The sequence below is a fragment of the Belonocnema kinseyi genome, chromosome 8 (genome assembly GCF_010883055.1).
Source record: "Belonocnema kinseyi isolate 2016_QV_RU_SX_M_011 chromosome 8, B_treatae_v1, whole genome shotgun sequence".
Taxonomy (NCBI): Eukaryota; Metazoa; Arthropoda; class Insecta; order Hymenoptera; family Cynipidae; genus Belonocnema; species Belonocnema kinseyi.
This window is the reverse complement of record NC_046664.1, coordinates 22,967,084-22,990,982: the sequence shown is the minus strand read 5'-3', so window position 1 is coordinate 22,990,982 and position 23,899 is coordinate 22,967,084. Positions and strand designations below refer to the sequence as shown.

Genomic DNA, 23,899 nt, shown 5'->3' with positions numbered 1-23,899 from the left:
GGAATTTTTTTTAACTTAGATTTTTCAGATTTTGAAAAAATAAGCCTTTTCAGAATTTTGAAAGGTTTCAAAAGAATAACAAACCGTTTATAGTATCTTAAGAAAATTTAAAATGATTCTTCACTTGTGGAAAAATAATTTCAACAGAATTTTTAAAAATATCTGAAAATATTTCCAAAATTTGCAAAAAATAATTTGGAAGATTTTGAGGCAATTTTTTTTTTAGGAACAATGAAAAAATCCCCAAAAAATAAGGCTGAGAAGTTTTGAAAAGATGCAAACAAAATTTATATTTTGAAAAATTTGAAAACAGAAGCTTTTGACAGTTTTTCATAGAAATGAAAAAATTTCTTTAGATTCATAGGAAAAATAAAAGTGCCTTTTTATCTCGAAAACTGAATTTTAAGAGAATATTTAAAAAGATTTCAAAACAGTGAAACGATCTCCAAATTTATCAAATAAAATCTGAAACAATGTAACGCAATTTGTTTAATTTTGCAAGATAAAAAAAATGTTCGGAAAAATTCGTATAAGTTTACGAGATACTTGAATATTTTTAATCGATTTAAAAATAATTTAACACTTATAAACATTTCATTTTTTTAAATGTAGATTTTTTAAGATTTGGAAAAATAAGCCTTTTCAAAATTTTGTAACGTTTCAAGATAATGAAGAATGGTCCATAGAATCTTAAGAAAGATTTTAATGATTTTTCATTGTGAGAAAAATATTTTAACAGAATATTTAAAAATATTTCAAAACACTTCCAACGTTTCCAACAAAAAAGCAAAAGTTTTCACGAAAAAGAATGACTTCAACAAAATTGTTGAATTCCCAACCAAAAAGTTACATTTTTGACCAAGAAAAATGAAATTTTCCTCAAAACAGGTGAATTTTTAATTTAAAAAAGTTAAAAAAAGGGAAAATTCTCATTTAAAAAAGATTTCTGTTCTCCTTTCAACACTTAAATAGTAAATTTAAACAAAAAGTAAAGTTTCTAAGAAGTTTTCAATAAAACAGCAGAATTTTAAACTAAAAATTATGACTTTTTAACCAAATATTTTAATTGCTAATAAAACAGTTGCATTTTGATCCAAAAAAGATTATATTTCTCTTGAAACAGATAAATTTTACATTAAAAAAAAAAAACTAAAAAAGAAAAGTTGAATTTTTATCCGGAAAATATCTCAGTTCTCTTTTCAACACAAAAACATTAAATTTAAACAATAAGTTAAATTTTAAGGAATAGTTAATTTTTTAACAAAACAGCTGAATTTTCAATAAAAAAGTATGACTTTTCAACAAAACTGTTGAATTTTCATATAAACTTTTACATTTTCATCCAAGAAAGGAGACATTTTTCTTAAAACAGGTGAATTTTCAAAAAAAAATTAAAAACATTAAAAAAAGGGCAATTATCGTCTAAAAAAGATTTGAGTTCTCTTTTCCTCACTAAAATATTAAATTAAAACAAAAAGTGAATTTTCTACGACATTTTTAATAAAATAGCAAAATAGTTTGATTTTAAATCAAACAGTTGCATTTTTATCCAAGGAAGATTATATTTTTCTTAAAACATAAATTTCTTTCAATAAAACAGCAGAATTTGAAATAAAAAATATGAAATTTGAACAAAATAATTTAATTTTTAATCATACAGTTGCATTTTTATTCAAGAAAGATTATATTTCTCTTAAAACTAATGAATTTTCCATAGAAAATTTGTTTCTAAAGTTGAATTTTCATCTAGAAAAGATTTCAGTTTTCTTTTCAACGCTAAAATAATAAATTTAAACAAAAAGTATATTTGCTAAAAAATAGTGAAATTTTTAATAAAACAGCAGAATTTTCAACCAAAAAAGTATGACTTTTTAACAATGTAGTTTAATTTTTAATCAAACATTTGCATGTTTATAAAAAAAATGATATTTTTCTTAAAACGGATACATTTTTAATTTAACATAAAATTTTTTTTTAAAGAAAAGTTGCATTTTCATCCAGAAAAGATCTCAGTTGTCTTTTCAAAAAACAAAAAAAAACATTCAATTTAAAAAAAAGTACAATTTTTACAAAATAGTTCATTTTTAACAAAACAGCAGTGTTTTCAATAAAAAAGTACGAGTTTTCAACAAAATTGTTGAATTTTCAAATAGTTACATTTTTATACAAAAAAGATTATATTTTTCTTAAAACAGATACATTTTTTTTCAAAGAAAAGTTGATTTTTCATCCAGAAAAGATCTCAGTTGTCTTTTCAACACAAAAACATTAAATTTAAACAAAAAGTAAATTTTCTACGAAATTTTGAATAAAATTGCAGAATTTTCAACAAAAACTTATGACTTTTCAACAAAATAGTTTAATTTTCAATCAAACAGTTGCGATTTTATCCAAAAAAAGATTATATTTTTCTTAACACGGATACATTTTTGATAAAAAAAAAAAAATTCAGAATAAAAAGTTGAATTTTTATCCAGAAAAGATCTTAAAACCGAAAAATTTTAAATTAAAAACAAAGAAAAGTTCAATTTTCATCCAGAAAAGATCTGTTGTTTGTTCAACATACAAACAAAAAACATTAAATTTAAACAAAAAGTAAAATTTTTACAAAATAGTTAATTTTTTAACAAAACAGCAGAAATTTCATTCAAAAAGTAAGACTTTTCAACCAAATTGTTGAATTTTAAATTAAACAGTTACACTTTTAACCAAGAAAGATTAAAATTCGCTTGAAACGGATGAATTTTTAATTCAAATCCATTAAATTTAAAGAGAAAGTAAAATTTCTATGAAATTTCTCAATAAAACAGCAAAATAGTTTAATTTGAAATCAAACAGTTGCATTTTTATCAATAAAATATTTTTTCTTAAAACCGAAAAATTTTTAATTAAAAACAAAAAAAGTTCAATTTTCATCCAGAAAAGATCTGTTGTTTGTTCAACAAACAAACAAAAAATATTAAATTTAAGCAAAAAGTAAAATTTTTACAAAATTGTTAATTTTTTAACAAAACAACAGTATTTTCAATAAAAAAGTATAAGTTTTTAACAAAATTGCTGAATTTTCAACCAAACACTTACACTTTTAACCAAGAAAGATTAAAATTCACTTAAAACAGATGATTTTTTGATTAAAAAAAAATTAATTAAAAAAATTGAGAAAAAGGGTACTTCTCATACACAAAAGATTTCAGTTTTCTTTTCAATACAAAAAAATTAAATTTAAACAAAAAATTAAATTTCTACGAAATAGTTAAATTTTCGATAAAACACACTAATTTTCAGCCAAAAAGTATACGATATTTCAAGCAACTATTTTAATTTTCAAACCAGCAGTTGCATTTTTATCCAAAGAAGATTATATTTTTTAAAACGAATACATTTTTAATGATAATAAAAAAATCGAAAAAGAAAAGTTGAATTTTTATCCAGAAAAGATTTCGGTTCTCTTTTCAACACAAAAAACATTAAATTTAAAGAAAAAGTACATTTTCTACGACATTTTGAATAAAATAGCAGAATTTTCAACCAAAAAGTATGATTTAAAAAAAAATATCTAATTTTCAACCAAAGAGTATGGTATTTAAAAAAAATAGTTCAATTTTTAACCATACAGTTAAATTTTTATCCAAAAAAAGATTTTATTTTTCTTAAAACAGATAAATTTTTAATTCAAAAAGAAAAGTTGAGTTTTTATCCAGAAAAGATCTCAGTTGTCTTTTCGACACAAAAAACATTCAATTTCAACAAAAAGTAAATTTTCTACGAAATTATGAATAAAAAAATAGCAAATTTTGCGACGAAACATTATGGTATTTTAAAAAAATAGTTTAATTTCTAACCAAATAGTTAAATTTATATCCAAAAAAGATTTTATTTTTCTTTAAACAGATAAATTTTTAATTAAAACAAAAAATTAAAAAATTAAAAAAAAAGTTCAATTTTCACCCAGAAAAGATCTCAATTGTCTTTTCAACACAAAAAACATTAAATTTAAACAAAAAGTAAATTTTCTACGAAATTTTGAATAAGAAAGCAGAATTTTCAACCAAAAAGTGTGATTTAAAAAAAATAGTCTAATTTTCAACAAAACTGTATGTTATTAAAAAATTCGTTTAATTTTTAATCAAACTGTTGCTTTTTTTCCAACAAAAGATTCCATTTTTCTCAAAACAGATACATTTTTAATTACAAAAAAAAATAAAAAAGAAAAGTTAAATTTTTATCCAGAAAAAATCTCAGTTGTCTTTTCAACACAAAAATCATTAAATTTAAACAAAAATGAAGGCTTTAACGAAATATTTAATTTTTGAAAAAAAAAAAAAAACAGTATTTTCAATCAATAAAGTAAGATGTTTCAACAAAATTGTTGAATTTTCAACCAAACAGTTACACTTTTAAGCAAGAAAGATTGAAATTCTCTTAAAACAGATGAATTTTTACTTAAAAAAAAAAAAAAAATTAAACAAATTCAGAAATTGGGCACTTTTCATCCAGAAAAGATTTCAGTTCTCTTTGAATTTTTAACAAAAAAAAAATATTATATTTTTCTTAAAACGGATATATTTTTAATAAATAAAAAAATAATAAAAAAATAAAAAGTTGAGTTTTCACTCAGAAAAGATCTCAGTTGTATTTTCAACACAAAAAACTTCCAATTTAAACAAAAAGTAAATTTTCTGCGACATTTGGAATAAAATAGCAGAATTTTCAACCAAAAAGTATGATTTAAAAAAAATAGTCTAATTTAAAAAAAAGCAGTATGTTAAGAAAAAAAAATAGTTTATTTTTTAATCAAACAGTTGCTTTTTTCCAATAAAAGATTCAATGTTTCTTAAAACAGAAAAATTTTTAATTACAAAAAAAAATAAAAAATAAAAGTTGAATTTTCATCCAGAAAAGATCTCAGTTTTCTTTTCAACACAACACAAAAAAAAAATTAAACAAATTTAGAAAATGGGCACTTCTCATCCAGAAAAGATTTCAGTTCTGTTTGAATTTTTAACCAAAAAAATATTATATTTTTCTTAAAACGGATAAATTTTTGATAAAAAAATAAAAAAATAAAAATTTGAGTTTTCACCCAGAAAAGATCTCAGTAAAATTTATAAGAAAAAGTTAAATTTTCGATAAAACACCAGAATTTTCAGCCAAAAACTATATGATATTTCAATCAAATGTTTTAATTTTCAAACCAGAAATTGCTTTTTTATCCAAAACTTATTCTTAAAATTATAAATTATAAATTAAAAATTATTAATTGTCTTTTCGACACAAAAGACATTCAATTTCAACAAAAAGTACATTTTCTACGAAATTTTGAATAAAAAAATAGCAAAATTTTCGACGAAACAGTATGGTATTTTAAAAAATAGTTTAATTTCTAACCAAACAGTTAAATTTATATCCAAAAAAGATTTTATTTTTCTTAAAACAGATAAATTTGTAATTAAAACAAAAAAGTTTAATTTTCGATAAAACACCAGAATTTTCAGCCAAAAACTATATGATATTTCAATCAAATGTTTTAATTTTCAAACCAGCAATTGCTTTTTTATCCAAAACTTATTCTTAAAATTATAAATTATAAATTATGAATTAAAAATTAAAATTCTAAACTATTTTTAAAACGGATAAACTTTTAATTAAAAAAGAAAATTTCAAAAAGAAAAGTTGAATTTTCATCCAGGAAAGATACCAGTTCTCTTTTCAACACTAAAATATTAAATTCAAAGAAAAACTCAATTTTCTACGAAATAGTTAAATTTTCAATAAAAAATCATGACTTTTTATCAAAATATTTTAATTTTCAATCAAACAGTTGCAACGTTATCAAAAAAAGATTATATTTCTCTTAAAAAGGATATATTTTTATAAAAAATTTATTTTTATTTTTTAAATGCCACCCTAAATATTAATATTAAAATTAATGAAGAGAAGTTACCAACTAATTCGAGGCAACCGCTTTGCAATAGTTCCGGGTTGCCTTTTTCGATATTCTGCGCAGCCATTTCTTTGAGTTCAGGAATATGATCGATTCCCACAACCAATCCATCGGGAGCCAGCATTTTCGCCATGCAAGCTGTCAAAAATCCAGATCCAGATCCCACGTCCAAGGCTCGATTTCCATTTCGTAACTGCTCTTCGAGAAGTTCCAGGGCGTGTGCATGCTAAACAATTTTTCTTTGTCTTCTTGCTTGAAATTTCTTTTATAGGAGTGCTTTTTTTATTGCCTAGTATTTTCTCCAAGGACCGGCAACGTTACAACAATTTTAATTGCATAATTTTTGATAAATTATTAGCCTTGAGGCGACTGAACTCTTTGCACATTTTCGCGGTCCTTTAAATTTTCAAATTCAAATCATCGAAGAAATTTAGAAATAAAAATAAAAACGAGGGCAATTTTCGGACAAAAAGAGTTTCAGATTTAGGATTTATTTTTACATGTAGAAAATCAGAAAAATCGACTAGATTGCTTTTTAAAAAGTTGCATAAAATTACAAATAAAGTGGCATGGAATTTCGAAAAAAGTGTCGAAAAAATCGAATTCCATTTTTAAAAATAGATTTTTAACAACAGGAATATTAATTTTTTTAATTATAAACTTGAAATTACTCTAAAATTAAAAATTTAACAGCATTTTAGATAAAAATTAAAAAAATTTTAATTTATTTTTTAAATAAGTGTCATTTTTAACAGAATAGTTCACATGAAATTTCAAACCAAGAAAATGATAAATTATTTTAACTAAAAAAGGAGAATTTGTAACCAAACAAGAGCAGTCTTAAAAAAATGGAAAGTTAAATTTTTAGTTAAAAGATTAATTTTAAACCAAAGACATAAGCCTTCAATCAAAAATATTAATTTTTATAGTTTAACGCTGATCCAAGTAGTTAAATTATCAATTAAAAAAGATCATTTTTTAACAAAATATTTCAACTTTCAACCCACTAGATGAACATTTTATTAAAAATATAAATCTTCTAGAAAAAAAAAGATTTATTTATAAAGCGATTCAACCAAATCTTTTAAACAAAAGAAGAATCATTTTTAACCAAAAAGTTGCATTTTTTCAACAAAAAAAAATTATATTTCTAGTAAAACAGATAAATTTTTAAATCTAAAAAATACATTTTGAAAACAATAGTTGAATTTTCTGTTAAAAGAGATTTCAGTTGACTTTTACGATCAAAATATAAATTTTTTAACAAACAATAAGTTTCTACAAAAAAAATAATTGAATTTCAATCAAGAAAATTATTATATTTTTTTTAAATAAAAAAGGAGAATTTTTATCTAAAAAAGAGCAATCTTAAAAAAATATAAAAGTTACATTTTTAGTTAAAATACTAATTTTAAACCAGACATAAGCCTTCAATCAAAAATATACATTTTTATAGTAAAACTTTTATCCAAATATTTAAATTATCCATTAAAAAATATTACTTTTTATCGAAATATTTAACCTTTCAATCCAATAGATAAGTTTTTTAATAAAAATATAAATCTTCTAAAAAAATGATTATTTTTAACCAAAAAGTTGCATTTTGTTTAAAAAAAATTATATTTCTAGTAAAACAGATGCATTTTTAAATCTAAAAAATAAATTTTGAAAACAATAGTTGAATTTTATTTTAAAATAGAATTCAGTTGACTTTTTACGATCAACATAAACATTTTTAAACAAACAAATAAGTTTCTACAAAAAAAGTGGAATTTTCCATCCAAAAAACGAATTTTTTCTACCAAAAAGTATGAATTTTTAACAAAATAGTTGAACTCTCTAAAAATTGATGGCATTTTTATCAAATAAAGATAAAATTTGTACTGAAACAGATTAATTTTTAATAAAAAAAAAACAAACAAAATTTAAGTTTAACCTTTTGTTCAGAAAAGTGTTCAGTTCATTTTTCATCATCAAAATATAAATTTTAAACAAAATAGTTGAATTATCAACCTAAAAAGATATATTTAAAAAAAATGCCATAGTTTACATTTCAATAAAAAAAGATTAAATTGATACGAAAAAAAAGGAATTTTTAAAACAAAAAGATGAAATTTTATCTAACAAGAAAATTGAATTTCTGAAACAAAATATGAATTTTCAGTAAAAAAATAATTGTTCATGAAACTGACGCATTTTCACTCAACAAATATAAAACTTCAAACCAAAAAAATGATTATTTTTTTAAATAAAAAAGAGCAATCTTAAAAAAAAATGAAAAAATTACATTATTAGTTGAAAAATTAATTTTAAACCAAAGACAGCCTTCAATCAAAAATATAAATTTTTATAGTATACCTTTTATCCAAATAGTTAAATTAGCAATTAAAAAAGATTTTTTTTAACGAAATATTTAAACTTTCAACCCAATAGATGAATTTTTAACTAAAAATATAAATCTCTTAGAAAAAAATGATCATTTTTAACCAAAAAGTTGCATTTTATTAAAAATATATATATTTCTAGTAAAACAGATAAATTTTTAAATCTAAAAAATACATTTTTAAAACAATAGTTGAATTTTATATTTATGGATATTTCAGTTGACTTTTTATGATTAGAATATAATTTTTCGAAGAGGAAATAAGTACCTACGAAAAAAATTGAATTTGTGATTCAAAAAGAAGGATTTTTTAATTAAAAAGGATGACTTTTTAAGAAAATTGTTGAATTCTCTACGAGAATTTCATCCGAAAAAGATTCGAGTTGACTTTTCAAGATCAAAATATAAATTTTTTAACAAACAATAAGTTTCCACGAACAAAATTGAATTTTCAATCCAAAAAGACGAATTTTTTCAACTAAAGTGTATAAATTTGTATGATTTTTTTTTGGAAAGATGAATTTTCTTCTACAATAGATTAATTTAAAAAAAAAACCTTAAAAAATAGTTAAATACCCAAAATAATAATCGTAAACAATAAGTTCATTTTCTCAGATATAAATTTTTAACAACAGCATAATGTTCTACGAAAAGAAATTAATTTTTTACCCAAAAAGAGGAATTTCAAAATTCAAAAATATAGACAAATTGTTAACCAAATATTGAAATTTCCATCCAAAAAGTTTAATTTTCTTCCAAATAAACAAATTTCGAAAATATACATTTATTCTAAATCAAACAGTTGCATTTTCAACTGTAAAAAATAAATTTTCAAAAAAAAACCCTCAATTTTGAATCAAAAAATATAAATTTTCAATAAAAACTGGAATATTTAAATTTTCAATTAAAAAACTCAAATTTTCATACAAAAAAAAAACAAATTTTGTTATAAAACAAATTTAATTTAACTTTCAACCAAGTTGTTTTATTTTTAACCAAAAATATGAATTTTCAACGAAATGCTTGAATTATTAAATAAAAAAGAAAAATTTTCAAACAAATAGTGGAATTTTAAACTAAAAAAGATCAAGTTTCAACCAAGAATGTAATATTTATGCAATAGAGCTTTTATCTAAAATGATGAGTCCAATTTTGCAACTAAAAAAAATCATTTTTCAACTAATTATTAAATAGTTACATTTTCAGTAAAAAAAGTAATTGTTAACAAAAAAAAAAAAAAATAACATTGAAAAAAAACGAATTTCCAGAAAGAAATGCATTAATTTTCAACCAAATATTTTAAGTTCAACTGAAAAGATCGATTATAAAAAAAAAACATATTGGAAGTTAAATTTTCACTTAAAAAAAATTAATTTTCAGCCAAGAAGATGAATTTCCACTAAAAATTATGAATCTTCAAACTAAAAAGATTCATTTTTAAGAAAATTGTTAAATCCTCATAAAAAATAAGTAATTAATTTTCAACAAAAAAATTGAATTTTTACCTCAAAAAGATGAATTTTTAAATTTAAATTTAAAAAAGACACATTATAGATAAAATGCAGAAAAATTCAAACAAATAATTGAATTTTTAACCAAGAAAATTAATTTTCTATTGAAAAAAAGAGAATTTCGAACAAAATACATGAATTTTCAACGAAATATTTTATGCTTGTATCAAAAAAGACACATTTTTATTAAAAAATGGATGTATTTTTAATAAAAAAAGTTAAATTTTTACCAAAAGAGACGCATTTTCAACTAAAATGGTCATTTACAACAAAAAATACATGATTTTTCAACAAAATAGTTTTATTTCTAATTAAATAAGAAGATAAATTTTCAATAAAAAACAAAATAGTTAAATTTTCATAAAAAAAATTAATTTTCAACAAAAAAGATGAATTTTCGACTAAAAAGGGCAAATTTACAAAAAAATACATGAATTTTCAACAAAATAGTTTAAACTTCAACTAAAAAAATAAAGATAAATTTTTAAGCAAAATAGGAATAGTTGAATTTTCGCTTTAAAAAATTAATTTTCAACACCAAAAAAATTGATTACCAAGAAAATAGTTGAATGCTCACCAACACAGATAATTAATTTCAACAAAACATTTGAATTTTCAACCAAAGAAGATGAAATTGATACCAAAAGAGAAGAACTTTCAAAAAAATATACGAATTTTTAACACAATAATTGTAATTTCCACCAAAAACAAAAATTTCTAACCAAGAAGTTAAATTATCTACATAAAAAAGACAAAATTGATTAGTTTTCAACCCAGAAGATTAATTTTCTACAAAAAAAGACGAATTTACAAAAAAATACATAAAGTTTCACATAAATAGTTGAATTTTTATTTAAAAAAATTAATTTTCAACAAAATAGTTTAATTTTTAATTAAAAAAGATTAAGTTTCTACCAAAAGCGATTAATTTTCAATAAAATATACAAATTTTTAACAAAATAATTATATTTTCCACCAAAAACCATCATTTCTAACCAAGAAGTTAAATTATCTACAGAAAAAAGACAAAATTGATTAATTTTCAACCTAGAAGATTTATTTTCTACAAAAAAAAGACGAATTTACAACAAAATACATAAAGTTTCACATAAATAGTTGAATTTTTATTTAAAAAAATTAATTCTCAACAAAATAGTTGAATTTTTAATCAAACAGTTGAATTTTTAATTAAAAAAGATTAAATTTCTACCAAAAGCGATTAATTTTCAATAAAATATACGAATTTTTAACAAAATAATTATATTTTTTACCAAAAACCATCATTTCTAACCAAGAAGTTAAATTATCTCCAAAAAAGACAAAATTTAGGAATGTTCAACCTAGAAGATTAATTTTCTACAAAAAAAAGACGAATTTACAACAAAATACATCAAGTTTCACATCAATAGTTGAATGAAAGTTAAATTTTTATTTAAAAAATGAAGTTTCAACAAAATAGGTAAATTTTTAACCAAACAGTTGCATTTTTTATTTTAAAAAAATTAAATTTCTACCAAAAGCGATTAATTTTCAATAAAATATATGAATTTTTAACCAAATAATTGTATTTTCCACCAAAAAAAATAATTTCCAACTAAGAAGTTAAATTATTTACAAAAAAGACTAACTTTAGATAAAAAAAAGGATTTTTCAACCAAGAGGATTAATTTTCTGAAAAAGGGGAATTTACAACTAAATACATGAATTTTCACCCAGATAGTTGAATGAAATAGTTAAATTTTGATTTAAAAAAAAATTAATTTCCAACAAAACAGTTCAATTTGCAATCAAACAGTTGCATTTTTAATTCAAAAATATGGAATTTTTACCAAAAGAGATTAATTTTTAATAAAATATATGAATTTTCAAATGAATAATTTATTTTTGATCCCAGAAGATTAATTTTTTACAGAAAAAGGCGAATTTACAAAAAAGTACATGAATTTTCAACAAATATTTGATGTTTCTATCAAAAAATATAAATTTTGAATAAAAAAATGGAATAGTTAAATTTTCATTTTAAAAAATCAATTTTCAACAAAATAGTTCAATTTTAAATGAAACAGTTGCATTTTTAACCAAAAAAGATTAAATTTCGACCAAAAGAGATGAATTTTCAACTAAAAGGGTAAGTTCTGAAAAAAAATGAAATTTAAGAAAGTAGTTCGAATTTCAAACTAGAAGTTATATTTTTCAACAAAAAATATTTTAATTAAAAAAAAACAGTTGAGTCGTCAATCAAAACAGGTAATTAATTTTCAACCACTTTAATTTTTGATTTAAATAAAAAAAAGATAAAATTTCTACGAAAGAGTTAAATTTTTAAATACAATTAGAATAAATAAATTTTTAATTAAAACATTTATTTTCAACCAATTATTATTTTTTTGTATTTAATTTTTATTTTATTTATTTTATTTTTAGCCAAAACAGTTAATAACGATTAAATATCAATCAAAAGGGATAAATTTGGAATAAAATATAATTTTTAACTTGAATTTCCAAAAAACATATTAATTTTTAACCAATAAGATTGAAAAACACGAATTTATAAAAAAAATACATGATTTTTCCACCGAATAGTTTAAGTTTTAACTAACAAAATATCAGTTTTCAAATAAAATTGAAATAGTTAAATTTTCACAGGAAAATAAATTAATTTTCAACCAAGGAAATGAATTTCCAATAAAACTTATGAATGTTCAAACCAAACAAATTAATTTTTAAGAAAAAAATTAAATCCTCAAAAAGAAAAATTCAAAATACAGGAATTTTTAAACAAGAAAATAAATTTTCTACAAGAAAAGACGAATTTACAACAAAATACATAAATTTGTAATCAAGAACGGATAAGTTAAATTTTCATTAAAATAGATTAATTTTCAATGAAATAGATTAATTTTTAACCAAAAAAGTTTCATTTTTAATCAAAAAAGATCAAATTGCTACCAAATGAGACGAATTTTCAATAAAATATAAACATTATTAACTAAATAGTAGAATTTTCCACTAAAAAATTATAATTTTCAGCCAATAAGATTGTAAAAGACGAACTTCCAAAAAATACAAAATTATCAAATAAATAATTGTATTTTCGTCCAAGAAGATTAATTTTCTATAGAAAAATAAGAATTTACAACAAAATAAATACATTTTCAACCGAAAAGTTGATTTTTATATTTAAAAAACATTTTCTAATAAAAAATTTAATAGTTAAATTTTCACTATAAAAAATAAATTAAATTTACATTTAAAAAATTAATTGAATATTTATTTTAAAAAATTACTTTTCAACTAAAAAGTTGCATTTTTCACCAAAAAATATAAAATTGCTACCAAATGAGATGAATTTTTAATAAAATATAAACATTATTAACTAATTCTTTTTCTGCTGAAAAATACAAATTTTAGACAAAATACATCAGTTTTCAACCAAATAGGTGAAGTTTCTATTTTAAAAAGACACATTTTCAAATAAAAAATGGAATAGTTAAATTTTCAATAAAAAAAAAAATTTCAAAAAAATAATTAAATTTTAAACCAAACAGTTGCATTTTTAACCAAAAAAGAAAAAATTGCTACCAAAAGAGATGAATTTAAATAAACTATATGAATTTCTAACCAAATAGTTGAATTTCGAACCAAGTAGATAAATTGCATTTAGGCTTGCAATTTGAAAAAATAAGATAAAATTTTAAAATCGAATTAAAAAAATTAAAAATGATAAACTTTCAAAGAATTTTCATTAACAGTTTTTTTTTCTAGAATAAAGGTTTAATGGAAAGTTTTTCAATTTTTAATGTTCTCAACTAAAACACTAAAACTTATTCTTTTTTTTATTTGTTGAATTTTAAAAATGTCCGAAGTAAAAATCAATTAGTTTCAATTTTCTTCAAAAAGTTAAACTTTTTTTTTACAAAAGTAGTGAAAAGTAAAAAAAAATGGTTAAATAAATAATTTTTATATGTTTAAAGTTGTTCTCACGTATAAGAATATTTTCTCTTGTGAAAATTCGATTATTAATAATTATATCGTGATAGTTATAAATAGAAAAAATATTTATTTAAAATATCTAATATTTTGTTATTACTATAATTATTATTTTTAATGTAAATTCGAAAACACAGCCCTCAATGGTTTAAAATTCAAATAGAAAATAGTTTAAGTTCCTAAAAAATTTTAACCAAATTTAAATTGTATATCTTAAACAAAAAATGTTTAAACCTCACTGTTTTATTTAAATTCTAAATAGTTTTGTTTGAAACCATAAAATAAAAATCAAAAATTTGTTATGGTAAAATTAAAAAAATAAAATTCGAGACTTCTCAAAACTCGTTTGCAGATTTAAAATTCTGAAATTTAACTTGTTACATCTAAATTTAAAAATTTTCACCTTGAAATAATTATTTAAAAAATGTCTATATATAACAATTTTTGTCTCCGCTTTTCAGATTTTCAACATATTCTAAATTGCTTCGAAAAAATTAATTTTTTTCGAAGTAAGGGGAAAAAAGGGGGAAAGGCAGGAGGAAAATATAATAAAAAATAATTGATGAATGTTTTGAACTTGAAAATTGTTTATAGCATGAAATCAGAAACTTTTCAACGTCTAATTTAAAATACTGAATACAAAAAGTGTTTTTTATTTATTTATAATTTTGCATACCATTGTGGGAGCACTTATGGTAACCCCATAGCCAATTCCTTGAGGTGAATCCATGTACGGCTGTCCTGATAGTGTATAAGATCCTCTATCAACAGCTAACATTGCCTCACAAACTCTATCCGATTTAATTACTTTCGTCCCTTAAAATTATAAAATAATCAATATATTTTATATCCCCTGACATTTCCCGAGTTAAAATTTTTTTGTTATGGTCATTGAAATAAAAAAAAAAAAACGAACTCTGAAATTTAAACAATTCAAGGCCTTCTACTTACAAAAATTTAGATTCAAATTGTTTAGTTTTGAATATTTAATTTATAATTGCTCGTGTTAAATGAAAAGTAAAAATATTGCTATGTGAACAAAAAATGTCTTTTTCTTCATTAAAAAATTTCAAATTGAATGAATTAAAAATCTAATGATTGACAATTGAAAATATTTTATAAATTTGCAATTAAGCGTTTAGATTTTTTTTAATTACTACGGATTTCTACTTTAAACAGTTTAATTTATAAATATAAAATCTGTAAATTGTTTAATAATTTAGAACAGATTCAGAATCGACTTGTAAAATGAATGGTAAAAAAATGAAAATTTAACAAACTAGTTCGACTTTAAAAAAAGTAGTTAAATTTTATACCAAAAAAGTTTTTAATTTCAAATAAAAAACTGTTGAATCTTAATTTTCAACCAAGCAGTTTCATTTTTAAATTAAAGAAGATGAAATTTCTATTAAAATAGATGAATTTTCAACAAAATAAACGAATTGTTAACCACATATTTTAATTTTCAACAACAAGATTAATTTTCTACTGAAAAATAAGAATTTACAAAAAACTATATGAATTTAGGATCCAAAATGGTATAGTTTCGTTTTCCACCAAAGAGATGATTTTTCAGCAAAAATTACAAACTTTCAACCAAGAAAAATTCATTTTTAAGAAAATAGTTGAATCCTCGAGTATTAATTTTCAATTAAACAGTTGCATTTTTAACCAAAAAGGATCAATTTTTAATTAAATATACGCTTTTTTAACCAAATAGTTAAATTTTCAACCAAAAAACATGATTTTTCAATCAAATAGATGAATTTTGAACACAAAAAAAAGGTTCAAATATGAAAATTAATTTTATCCTGAAAAAGATAAATTTACAAAAAAGGCATGAATTTTGACAAGAATGATAAATATTCAAGCAAAGAAATTTATTTTTAAGGAAACAGTCCAATCGTCAACCTGAATGTTACTTTTTTAAATAAAAAAGATTTTTAAATAAATTATAGGACCTTTCAACCAAATAGTTTAATTTTTAACAAAAAATATGAAATTTCAACCAAGAAAATAAATATTGTACAAAAACAGACGAATTTTCAAAAAAAGACACGAATTTCCCTTTAAATAATTAAATTTTCAAACAAAAAGATTAATTTTCCGCGGAAAAGACTATTTTCCAAAAAATACATGAATTTTAAACAAAAAATTTAAGTTTCTAATAAAAAAGATAATTTTTTAAACAAAATTGGAACATTTGAATTTTTAACAGAAAAAAAAGAATTTCCAACAAAAATGATGAATATTCAATAAAAAAAAATCATTTTTAAGAAAATAGTTGAAACCTCAACCAAAACAGATTAGAAATTTTCAACAACAGTTGCATTTTTAACCAAAAAATATGAATTTCCAAATAAAATATATAAATTCCTAACCAAATAAATGAAATTACAACCAGCAAGATATTTTTTTTTACCAGAAAATACGAATTTTGAAAAAAAGAGTTAAAGTTTCAACTAAAAAAAAAAAAATTTCTAACACAAAAAATATTTAAATTTTCAGTTAAAAAATTAATTTTTAACAAAAATAAATATTAAACCAAAGAAAATCATTTTTAAGAAAACAATTGAATCCTCAATCAAAAAAGATGATTAATTTTCAATAAAACAGTTGCATTTTAATCAAAAGAGATTGATTTACAAAAAATATATGAATTTTCAATCAAAGCGTTAAATTTCTGTTAAAAATTTTCAACCGAAAAGATAAATTTTATACAAAAAGAAGACGGATTTTAGAAAAAATACGTGAATTTTCTACCAAATAATTGAAATTTCAAATAAAAAGATTAATTTTCTACTGAAAAAGACGAATTTAAAAAAAAAATGAATTTTGAAGTAAACAGTTTAAGTTTCTAATAAAACAAGATAATTTTTCTAATCAAATTAGAACAGTTGAATTTTCAACAAAAAAGATATATTAAAAAAAATATGAATATTCAACCAAAGAAATTCAATTTTAAGAAAACGATTGAATCCTCAACTAAAAAAGTTGATAATTTGCAATAAAACAGTGTCATTTTAACCAAAAAAAGTAAATTTACAAAAAATACATGAATTTTCAACAAAAAAATTGAATTTTGAACCTCGAAGATTAATTTTTTTACAGAAAAAGATGAATATACAAAAAAAAAATGAACTTTCAAACGAACAGTTCAAGTTTCAACTAAAAAGAGAGATAAATTTGGTATCAAAAATGAAATAGTTAAATTTTCATTTAAAAGATTTATTTTCAATAAAAATAAATATTCAACCAAAGAAAATCATTTTTAAGAAAACAATTAAATCCTCAACCAGAAAAGATGATACATTTTCAAATAAATAGTCGCATTTTTCATTAAAAAAGATACATTTTCAATAAAGCATATAATTTTTTAACAAAGTAGTTAAATTTTCTTACAAAAAGGACTAATTTCCAACCAAAAAGATCAATTTTCTACTGAAAAATATGAATTTTCAAACCAATACATGAATTTCCAACTAAATAATTGTATTTACAACCAAAAAGATTAATTTTCAGCTGCAAAAAGACAACTTTACAAAAAGTACATGCAGTTTTCAAACCAAATAAAGCTGCTATTAAAAAAAGAGAATTTTTCAAACAAAAATATAATAGTTGAATTTGTAACAAAAAAAAAAGGATTTTTAACCAAGAATATTTCTAACAAAAAACGTCGAATTTACAACCAAAATATATGAATTTTCAACAAAACTGACGAATATTCAACCAAAGAAATTAATTTTCAAAAAAATTAATTTCGAAAATAATAGTTAAATTCCTGAATAAAACACATGATTTTTCAATAAAATATATGAATTTTTAACCAACAAATTTATTTTTTAAAGAACAAAAATAATTTAATCCTGAAAAAAGATAAATTTACAAAAAAGCAGTTGAATTTTTTACCACAGATATTAATTTGCGACAAGAATTATGAATATTCAACTAAAGAAATTAATTTTTAAGAAAACAGTTGAATCATCAACCAAACTGTAACTTTTTTAAATGAAAAAATTTTTTAAATAAATTATATGACTTTTCAACCAAATAGTTGATTTTTTAACCAAAAATATAGATTTTCAACCAAGAAGATAAATTTTCTACAAACAAAGAACGAATTTTCGACAAAATACAAGAATTTTCCACAAAATAATTCAATTTTGAACTCATGAGATTAAATTTCTACTGAAAAATACGAATAAAAAAAAAATGATTTTTTAACCAAATAGTTGAATTGTCTAGGAAAAAAACGAATTTTCGACAAAATACATAATTTTTCAACCTAATATTTGAATTTTTAACTAAGAAGATTTATTTTTTACTAAAAAAGACGAATTTACAACAAGTTACGTTAATTTTTATCTAAATATTTAAACTTTTTATTAAAAATTATCAATTTTCAATCAAGAATGGAATAGTTAGATTTTCACTTTAAAAAATCAATTTGGAACATAATAGTGAAATTTGAGATCAAAAGACATGATTTTTCATTGAAATATATGAATTTAAAAAAAAAAAGAAACTAATTTTCTCCTGAAAAAGATAAATTTACAAACAATCATTAATTTTGCACCAAATAGTTTAAGTTTCTATTAAAAAAATATAATACATAAGAATTATAAATATTCAACCAAAGAAATTCATTTTTAAGAAAACAGTTGAATCGTCAACCAAACTGTTGCTTTTTTTTCACCAAAAAAGAATTTTTTAATCGATTATATGAATGAAAACCGAAAAAGACGATTTTACACAAAATAGATATGAATTTTCAACTAAACAGTTTGAGTTTCTCATAAAAAAGATAATTTTTGAAACAAAACTGGAACAGTTAAATTTTTAACAAAAAAGATGATTTTCCAAATAAAAATTATGAATTTTCAACCAAAGAAATTGATTTTTGAGAAAATGGTTGAATCCTCAACTAAAGCAGAATATTAATTTTCAACAAAACAGTTGCAAAAAGATGAATTTTCAATAAAAGATATAAACTTTTAACCAAATGGTTGAATTTACAACCAAGAAAATAAATTTTTTACTAGAAAATACGAATTTTTGTTAAAATGCATGAATTTTCAACAAAATAAAAAAAGTTTGAAAAAATAGATGAACTTTTTAACGAAATAATTTAAGTTTCATCTAAAAAAAAAGATCAATTTTCTATAAAAAATGAAAGAGTTAAATTTTCATTTAAAAAATTGATTTTCAACAAAAATGAATATTGAACCAAAGTAATTCATTTTTAAGAAAATAGTTGAATCCTCAACCGAAACAGATTATTAATTTTCAATTAAACAGTTGTCTTTTGACAACAAAATTTTTTTAAATAAGATATATGATTTTTTAACCAAATATTTGAATTTTCTATAAAAAAAAAAACGAATTTTCGACAAATTACATAAATTTTGAACCAAATATTTAAATTTTCAATCAAGAAGATTTATTTTTAGCTAAAAAAGACGAATTTACAACAAATTACATTAATTTTTATCTAAATAGTTGAACTTTCTACTAAAAAATTATCAATTTTTAATCAAGAATGGAATAGTTATATTTTCAATTTTTAAAATTAATTTTGAATCAAACAATTGAATTTTCAAAGAAGAAAATTAATTTTATCACGAAAAAGATGAATTTACAAAAAAGGCATGAATTTTGAACCAAATAGTCGAGGTTATATTAAAAAAAAGACCATTTAAAAAAAACATTTATAATAGTTGTATTTTTTATCACAGAGATAAATTTTCGACAAGAATTATAAATATTCAACCAAAGAAGAGAAATTTTCTACCAAAAAACAATGTTTTTTTTACAAAATACATAAATTTTCAGTCAAAAAGATTCATTTTCTACAACACAAAGACAAATTTACAAAAAGATACATGACTTTTTATCCAAATAGTTTAAGTCTCTAATAAAAAAAGAGAATTTTTTAAACAAAAATATAATATAAAATATAATAGTTCAATTTTCAACCAAAAAGAGGAATTTTTCACCAAGAAGATAAATTTACAATGATTTTTTCCCAAAAAATACATAAATTTTCAACCAAAACGATTAATTTTCCACTAAAAAATACTAATAAAAAAAAACATGAACTTTCAACCCAATAAAAAAATAATTTTTCAAACAAAATTGGAATTGTTGAATTTTCAAAAACAGACCAACCAGGAAATTCATTTTTGAGAAAATAGATTAATTTTTTACTAAAAGAGACGAATTTACAAAAAATAAATGAATTTTCAATCAAATAGTTCAAGTTTCATCCAAAAAAAGATGTTTTGAACAAAATTAACAATTAAATTAAAAACTAACAACTAAAAATAAATTAAAAAATTTTTTCTACGAGTTTTCAACCTATAAAAGACGAATTTTTAACAAAAAGAATGACTTTTTAACCAAAATTTTGACATTTTTATAAAAATGTATTTATTTTTCTGAAATCTTCAAAAATAAAAAAAACTTGAAAAATAAAAGCCTTCTGCTACAATAAAAACCAAAATATATTTTTGAAAGCACTATAATTTCCAAAAATTGCAAAAGATTTCAATTATTATTAAAATCAAATATAAAAAATTAGATCATTCTGGATTATAGTAATCGAAAATGTTCAAGCGTTGAGTTACATTTTTATAGTTTTTATGAATATATAATTAAAAATGAAATAAAAAATGGAAAATCATGTACTTTTAATAATTTTATTGATCAATTCTCAACTTTTCAATTGAAAAGTTAAAGTAAAACTCAGGTTATAATTATTTTTATATTTTGGAAACCTAACCTCCAATAACTTAACCTATAAAATCGTATTTTCGAGAACTTACTCTTCAAATATTGCACCAATTGTGCGTTCGTTTTGCCACTGAATCCATAAAAAGCCATATTTTCTGCTTCAGCTTTTAATTTTTTAATTAAATTTTCGAAATAGGTCGTGAAAGATCTCGAAAAAAAACGAAAACCGAGATCAACAATGAACGAAAATGCTCTTTTGTATATATAAATAGTCAATATTATTAAAAATAATAAAATTTCCTTGAAAACGAAAAATTACTGTTAGAAATTTATTATTAGATTATATTTAAATAAGTTAATAACGAGAATAAATACTTTGAACGTTTAGCACTCAAGCACTCAATTAAATATTGACATTCACTTGAAAGTTTCAGTTTTCTTCTGCTAGGATTTGTGACTCCGGTTATTTTTCCAGATATTTTACCTATCATATTTTTTGAAATTTTTAAAAATATTTTCAAGCATCAATAATTAATTTTCTTCAATTTTCAAATTGAAATTGACTTCAATTTTATTTTTATTTTTTGAAATTTGAACTTTTGAAAATTCGATTTCAATTTTCTTCAAATTTTTAACTGTTGAAAATGAAAGAAAATTGAACATTCAATTTTCAATAGTTGAATTTTGAGCTGTTGAAACTTTTATTTACATTTTTTTTAATTTTCAAATTGAAATTGATTTCAATTTGATTTTTGAAAATTCTATTACAATTATAAAAAGAATGTTACAGTTGAAATTTTGATCTTCAGAGAATTCTATTTTAATTTGCTTCAATTTTTTTGATTGAAATGGATTTCAATTAGATTCTTAATTGTTGAATTTTGAACTTTTGAAAATTCAAGAAAGTTGAAAATTTAATTTTGACCTTCTGAAACTTCTATTTTTTTTTAATTTTCAATTGGAAATTGATATAATTTATTTTTTAAAACTTTTATTTCCTTTCAATTTTCAAATTGAAGTTGATTTCAATTTGATGAAAGAAAATTGAACATACAATTTTCAATAGTCGAATTTTGAGCTGTTCAAACTTTTATTTCCTTCCAATTTTCAAATTGAAATTGATTTCAATTTGATTTTTAACGGTTGAATTTATAAAATTATATTTCAATTTAAAAAAATGTTACAGTTGAAAATTAAAGCAAACTGAAAATTCAATTTTTAGCCTTTGACTTTTGATCTTTTGAGAAATTAATTTAATTTTTGTTTTAAAATTTTTAAATTGAAATTGATTTCAATTTGATTTTTAATTATTGTATTTTGAACTTTTGAAAATTAAAGAAAATTTCAACTGTTGAAACTTTTATTTTAATTCTTTTACATTTTCAAATTGAAATTGATTTCAATTTTATTTTTAATTGTTGATTTTTGAAAATTATATTTCAATTATAAAAAAATTTACAGTAGAAATTTTGATCGGTAAAGAATTCTATTTTAATTTGCTTTAATTTTTAAATTGAAATGGATTTTAATTTGATTCTTAATTGGTGCGTTTTTAACTGTTGATAATTGAAGAAGTCTAAAAATTAAATTTTGCACTATGTAATTTTTAATTTCTTACAGTTTTCAGAAACTGAATTTTCTTTAACTTTAAATTTTCTTCATTTCTTAATAGTTTAATTTTTGACTGTTTTTAAAAGTTTTTAAAAGTTTAATTTTCAATTTTTGAAAACTGATTTTGTATAAAATATAGGAACAGAGTTAAAAATTTATTTTGCTACAGCTAAATTTTCAATTATAAGCAGTTGAATTCCCTTCAATTTTCAATAAATAAAAAATTCTAAATTCTAAAAAATTAGAAATTCCAAAAAATGTTTTGGAATTTAATTTAATTTGTTCCCTTATAATTCGTCATTAGTTTTTCATTTAATTATTTTATTGCTAAAATTTATGAAATATTGTTGATTACCTACTTCTGATAAAAGGGCAAAAAAAATTGAAATCGGTTAATATCGCCTCTTCTCCTTTTTGACCTAAAAATTCTAATTTCTTAAAATTTGAAAAAAAATTTCCTTATGGTATACATATTCTCGCGAATTTGATTTTTAATTCTTGAGTTTTAAACTTTTTAAAATTCTATTTTAATTTTCTTCAAGTTTTTTACACTCAAAAATGAAAGACAATTCAGATCTCAACTTTTGATAATTGAAAAAGATAAGAAATTGAATTCCCAACTGCTGAATTTTAAGTTTCTTACAGTTTTCAACAGCTGAACTTTTCTAAATTCTCGATTTTCTTAATTTTTCAACACTTTAAAATTAAATGAAATAAAAATTTTCACTGTTGATAATTGAAGAAAATGGAAAATTAAATTTTCAACTGTGGAATTTTCTATTTTCTACTATTTTTAGCAGCTGCATAATCTTTAATTTTCTTCATTTTCAACAGTTAGTTTTTCATAATTGAATAATAATTTTATTAATCAAAGAAAGTTCAATTTTAAAATGTTGAAAAGTTAAGAAAATTGAATTTTCAAATGTTGTTTTGAAGTTTTCTCCATTTTTCAGCAGCTAAATTTTCAACAGTTGAAAATTGAAGAAAAGGAAAAGTTTAATTTTCAACTTTTCGGTTTCCAACAGCTCACTTTTTTGCAGTTGAATTTTTACCTATTGAAAATCGAAGAAAACTGAAAATTCAATTCTCAACAATTGAATTTTTAATAGTGGAATTTCAAACTGATGTAAATTCTATTTTAATTTTTATTTAGTTTTTAATAGCTGAAAATTGAACCGTTGAAAATGAAAAAAATTGCATTTCCAACTGTTAATAATAATGCGTGTTGAATTATTATTAATTTTTGAAATTATATTATATCATTATTATACATATTGTATTTACTATAATACTTCAATTATATTATAATCTGCACTCGAAAGAATTGTTTATAAATTAGTACACGTTCAAATAACTTTTTAGATTATAAAAAAATTAATGACGTGTAGATGTCTGTACTTCATGTAAAAAAAATATTTTTTGACGAAGTTAATGCCACTAAAAAGGTATCTTTATAACTATATTAAATTGAGTGGCTTTTTCCGTGAATTACATTTTTTTAATTTTTAAAAAGTTATACTGTTAACGTTTAGATGTTGGACTTCAATGAGAATTTAAATTCAAATATAATTTCAATGTCGTTTTTCCCATATACAATACTCGTAATTAATCAATTAATATACAATAATGAAAGTTTAATTTGTCATACAATTACTCATTATTCATAAAATATTTCTAGATCATGTCATTTTACTTTTAAACCACTACTTATTGATTAGTGTTATTGAC

At 20.5% G+C, this 23,899-nt stretch overlaps 1 protein-coding gene across 1 annotated transcript in view; it reads right to left on the bottom strand.

The window, feature by feature from the left end:
* LOC117179047 (protein-L-isoaspartate(D-aspartate) O-methyltransferase) overlaps nt 1-20,976 on the bottom strand; it is a 28,912-nt gene extending 7,936 nt beyond the window's left edge. The window contains exons 1-3 of the mRNA XM_033370669.1: nt 20,653-20,976; nt 14,505-14,644; nt 5,945-6,170 (exon numbers count right to left, since the gene is read on the bottom strand). Of these exons, the coding sequence (XP_033226560.1) occupies nt 5,945-6,170; nt 14,505-14,644; nt 20,653-20,710 (424 nt within the window). The 5' untranslated portion in view covers nt 20,711-20,976. The remainder of the gene's footprint in view (nt 1-5,944; nt 6,171-14,504; nt 14,645-20,652) is intronic.
* Between the last annotated feature and the right edge of the window lie 2,923 nt (nt 20,977-23,899).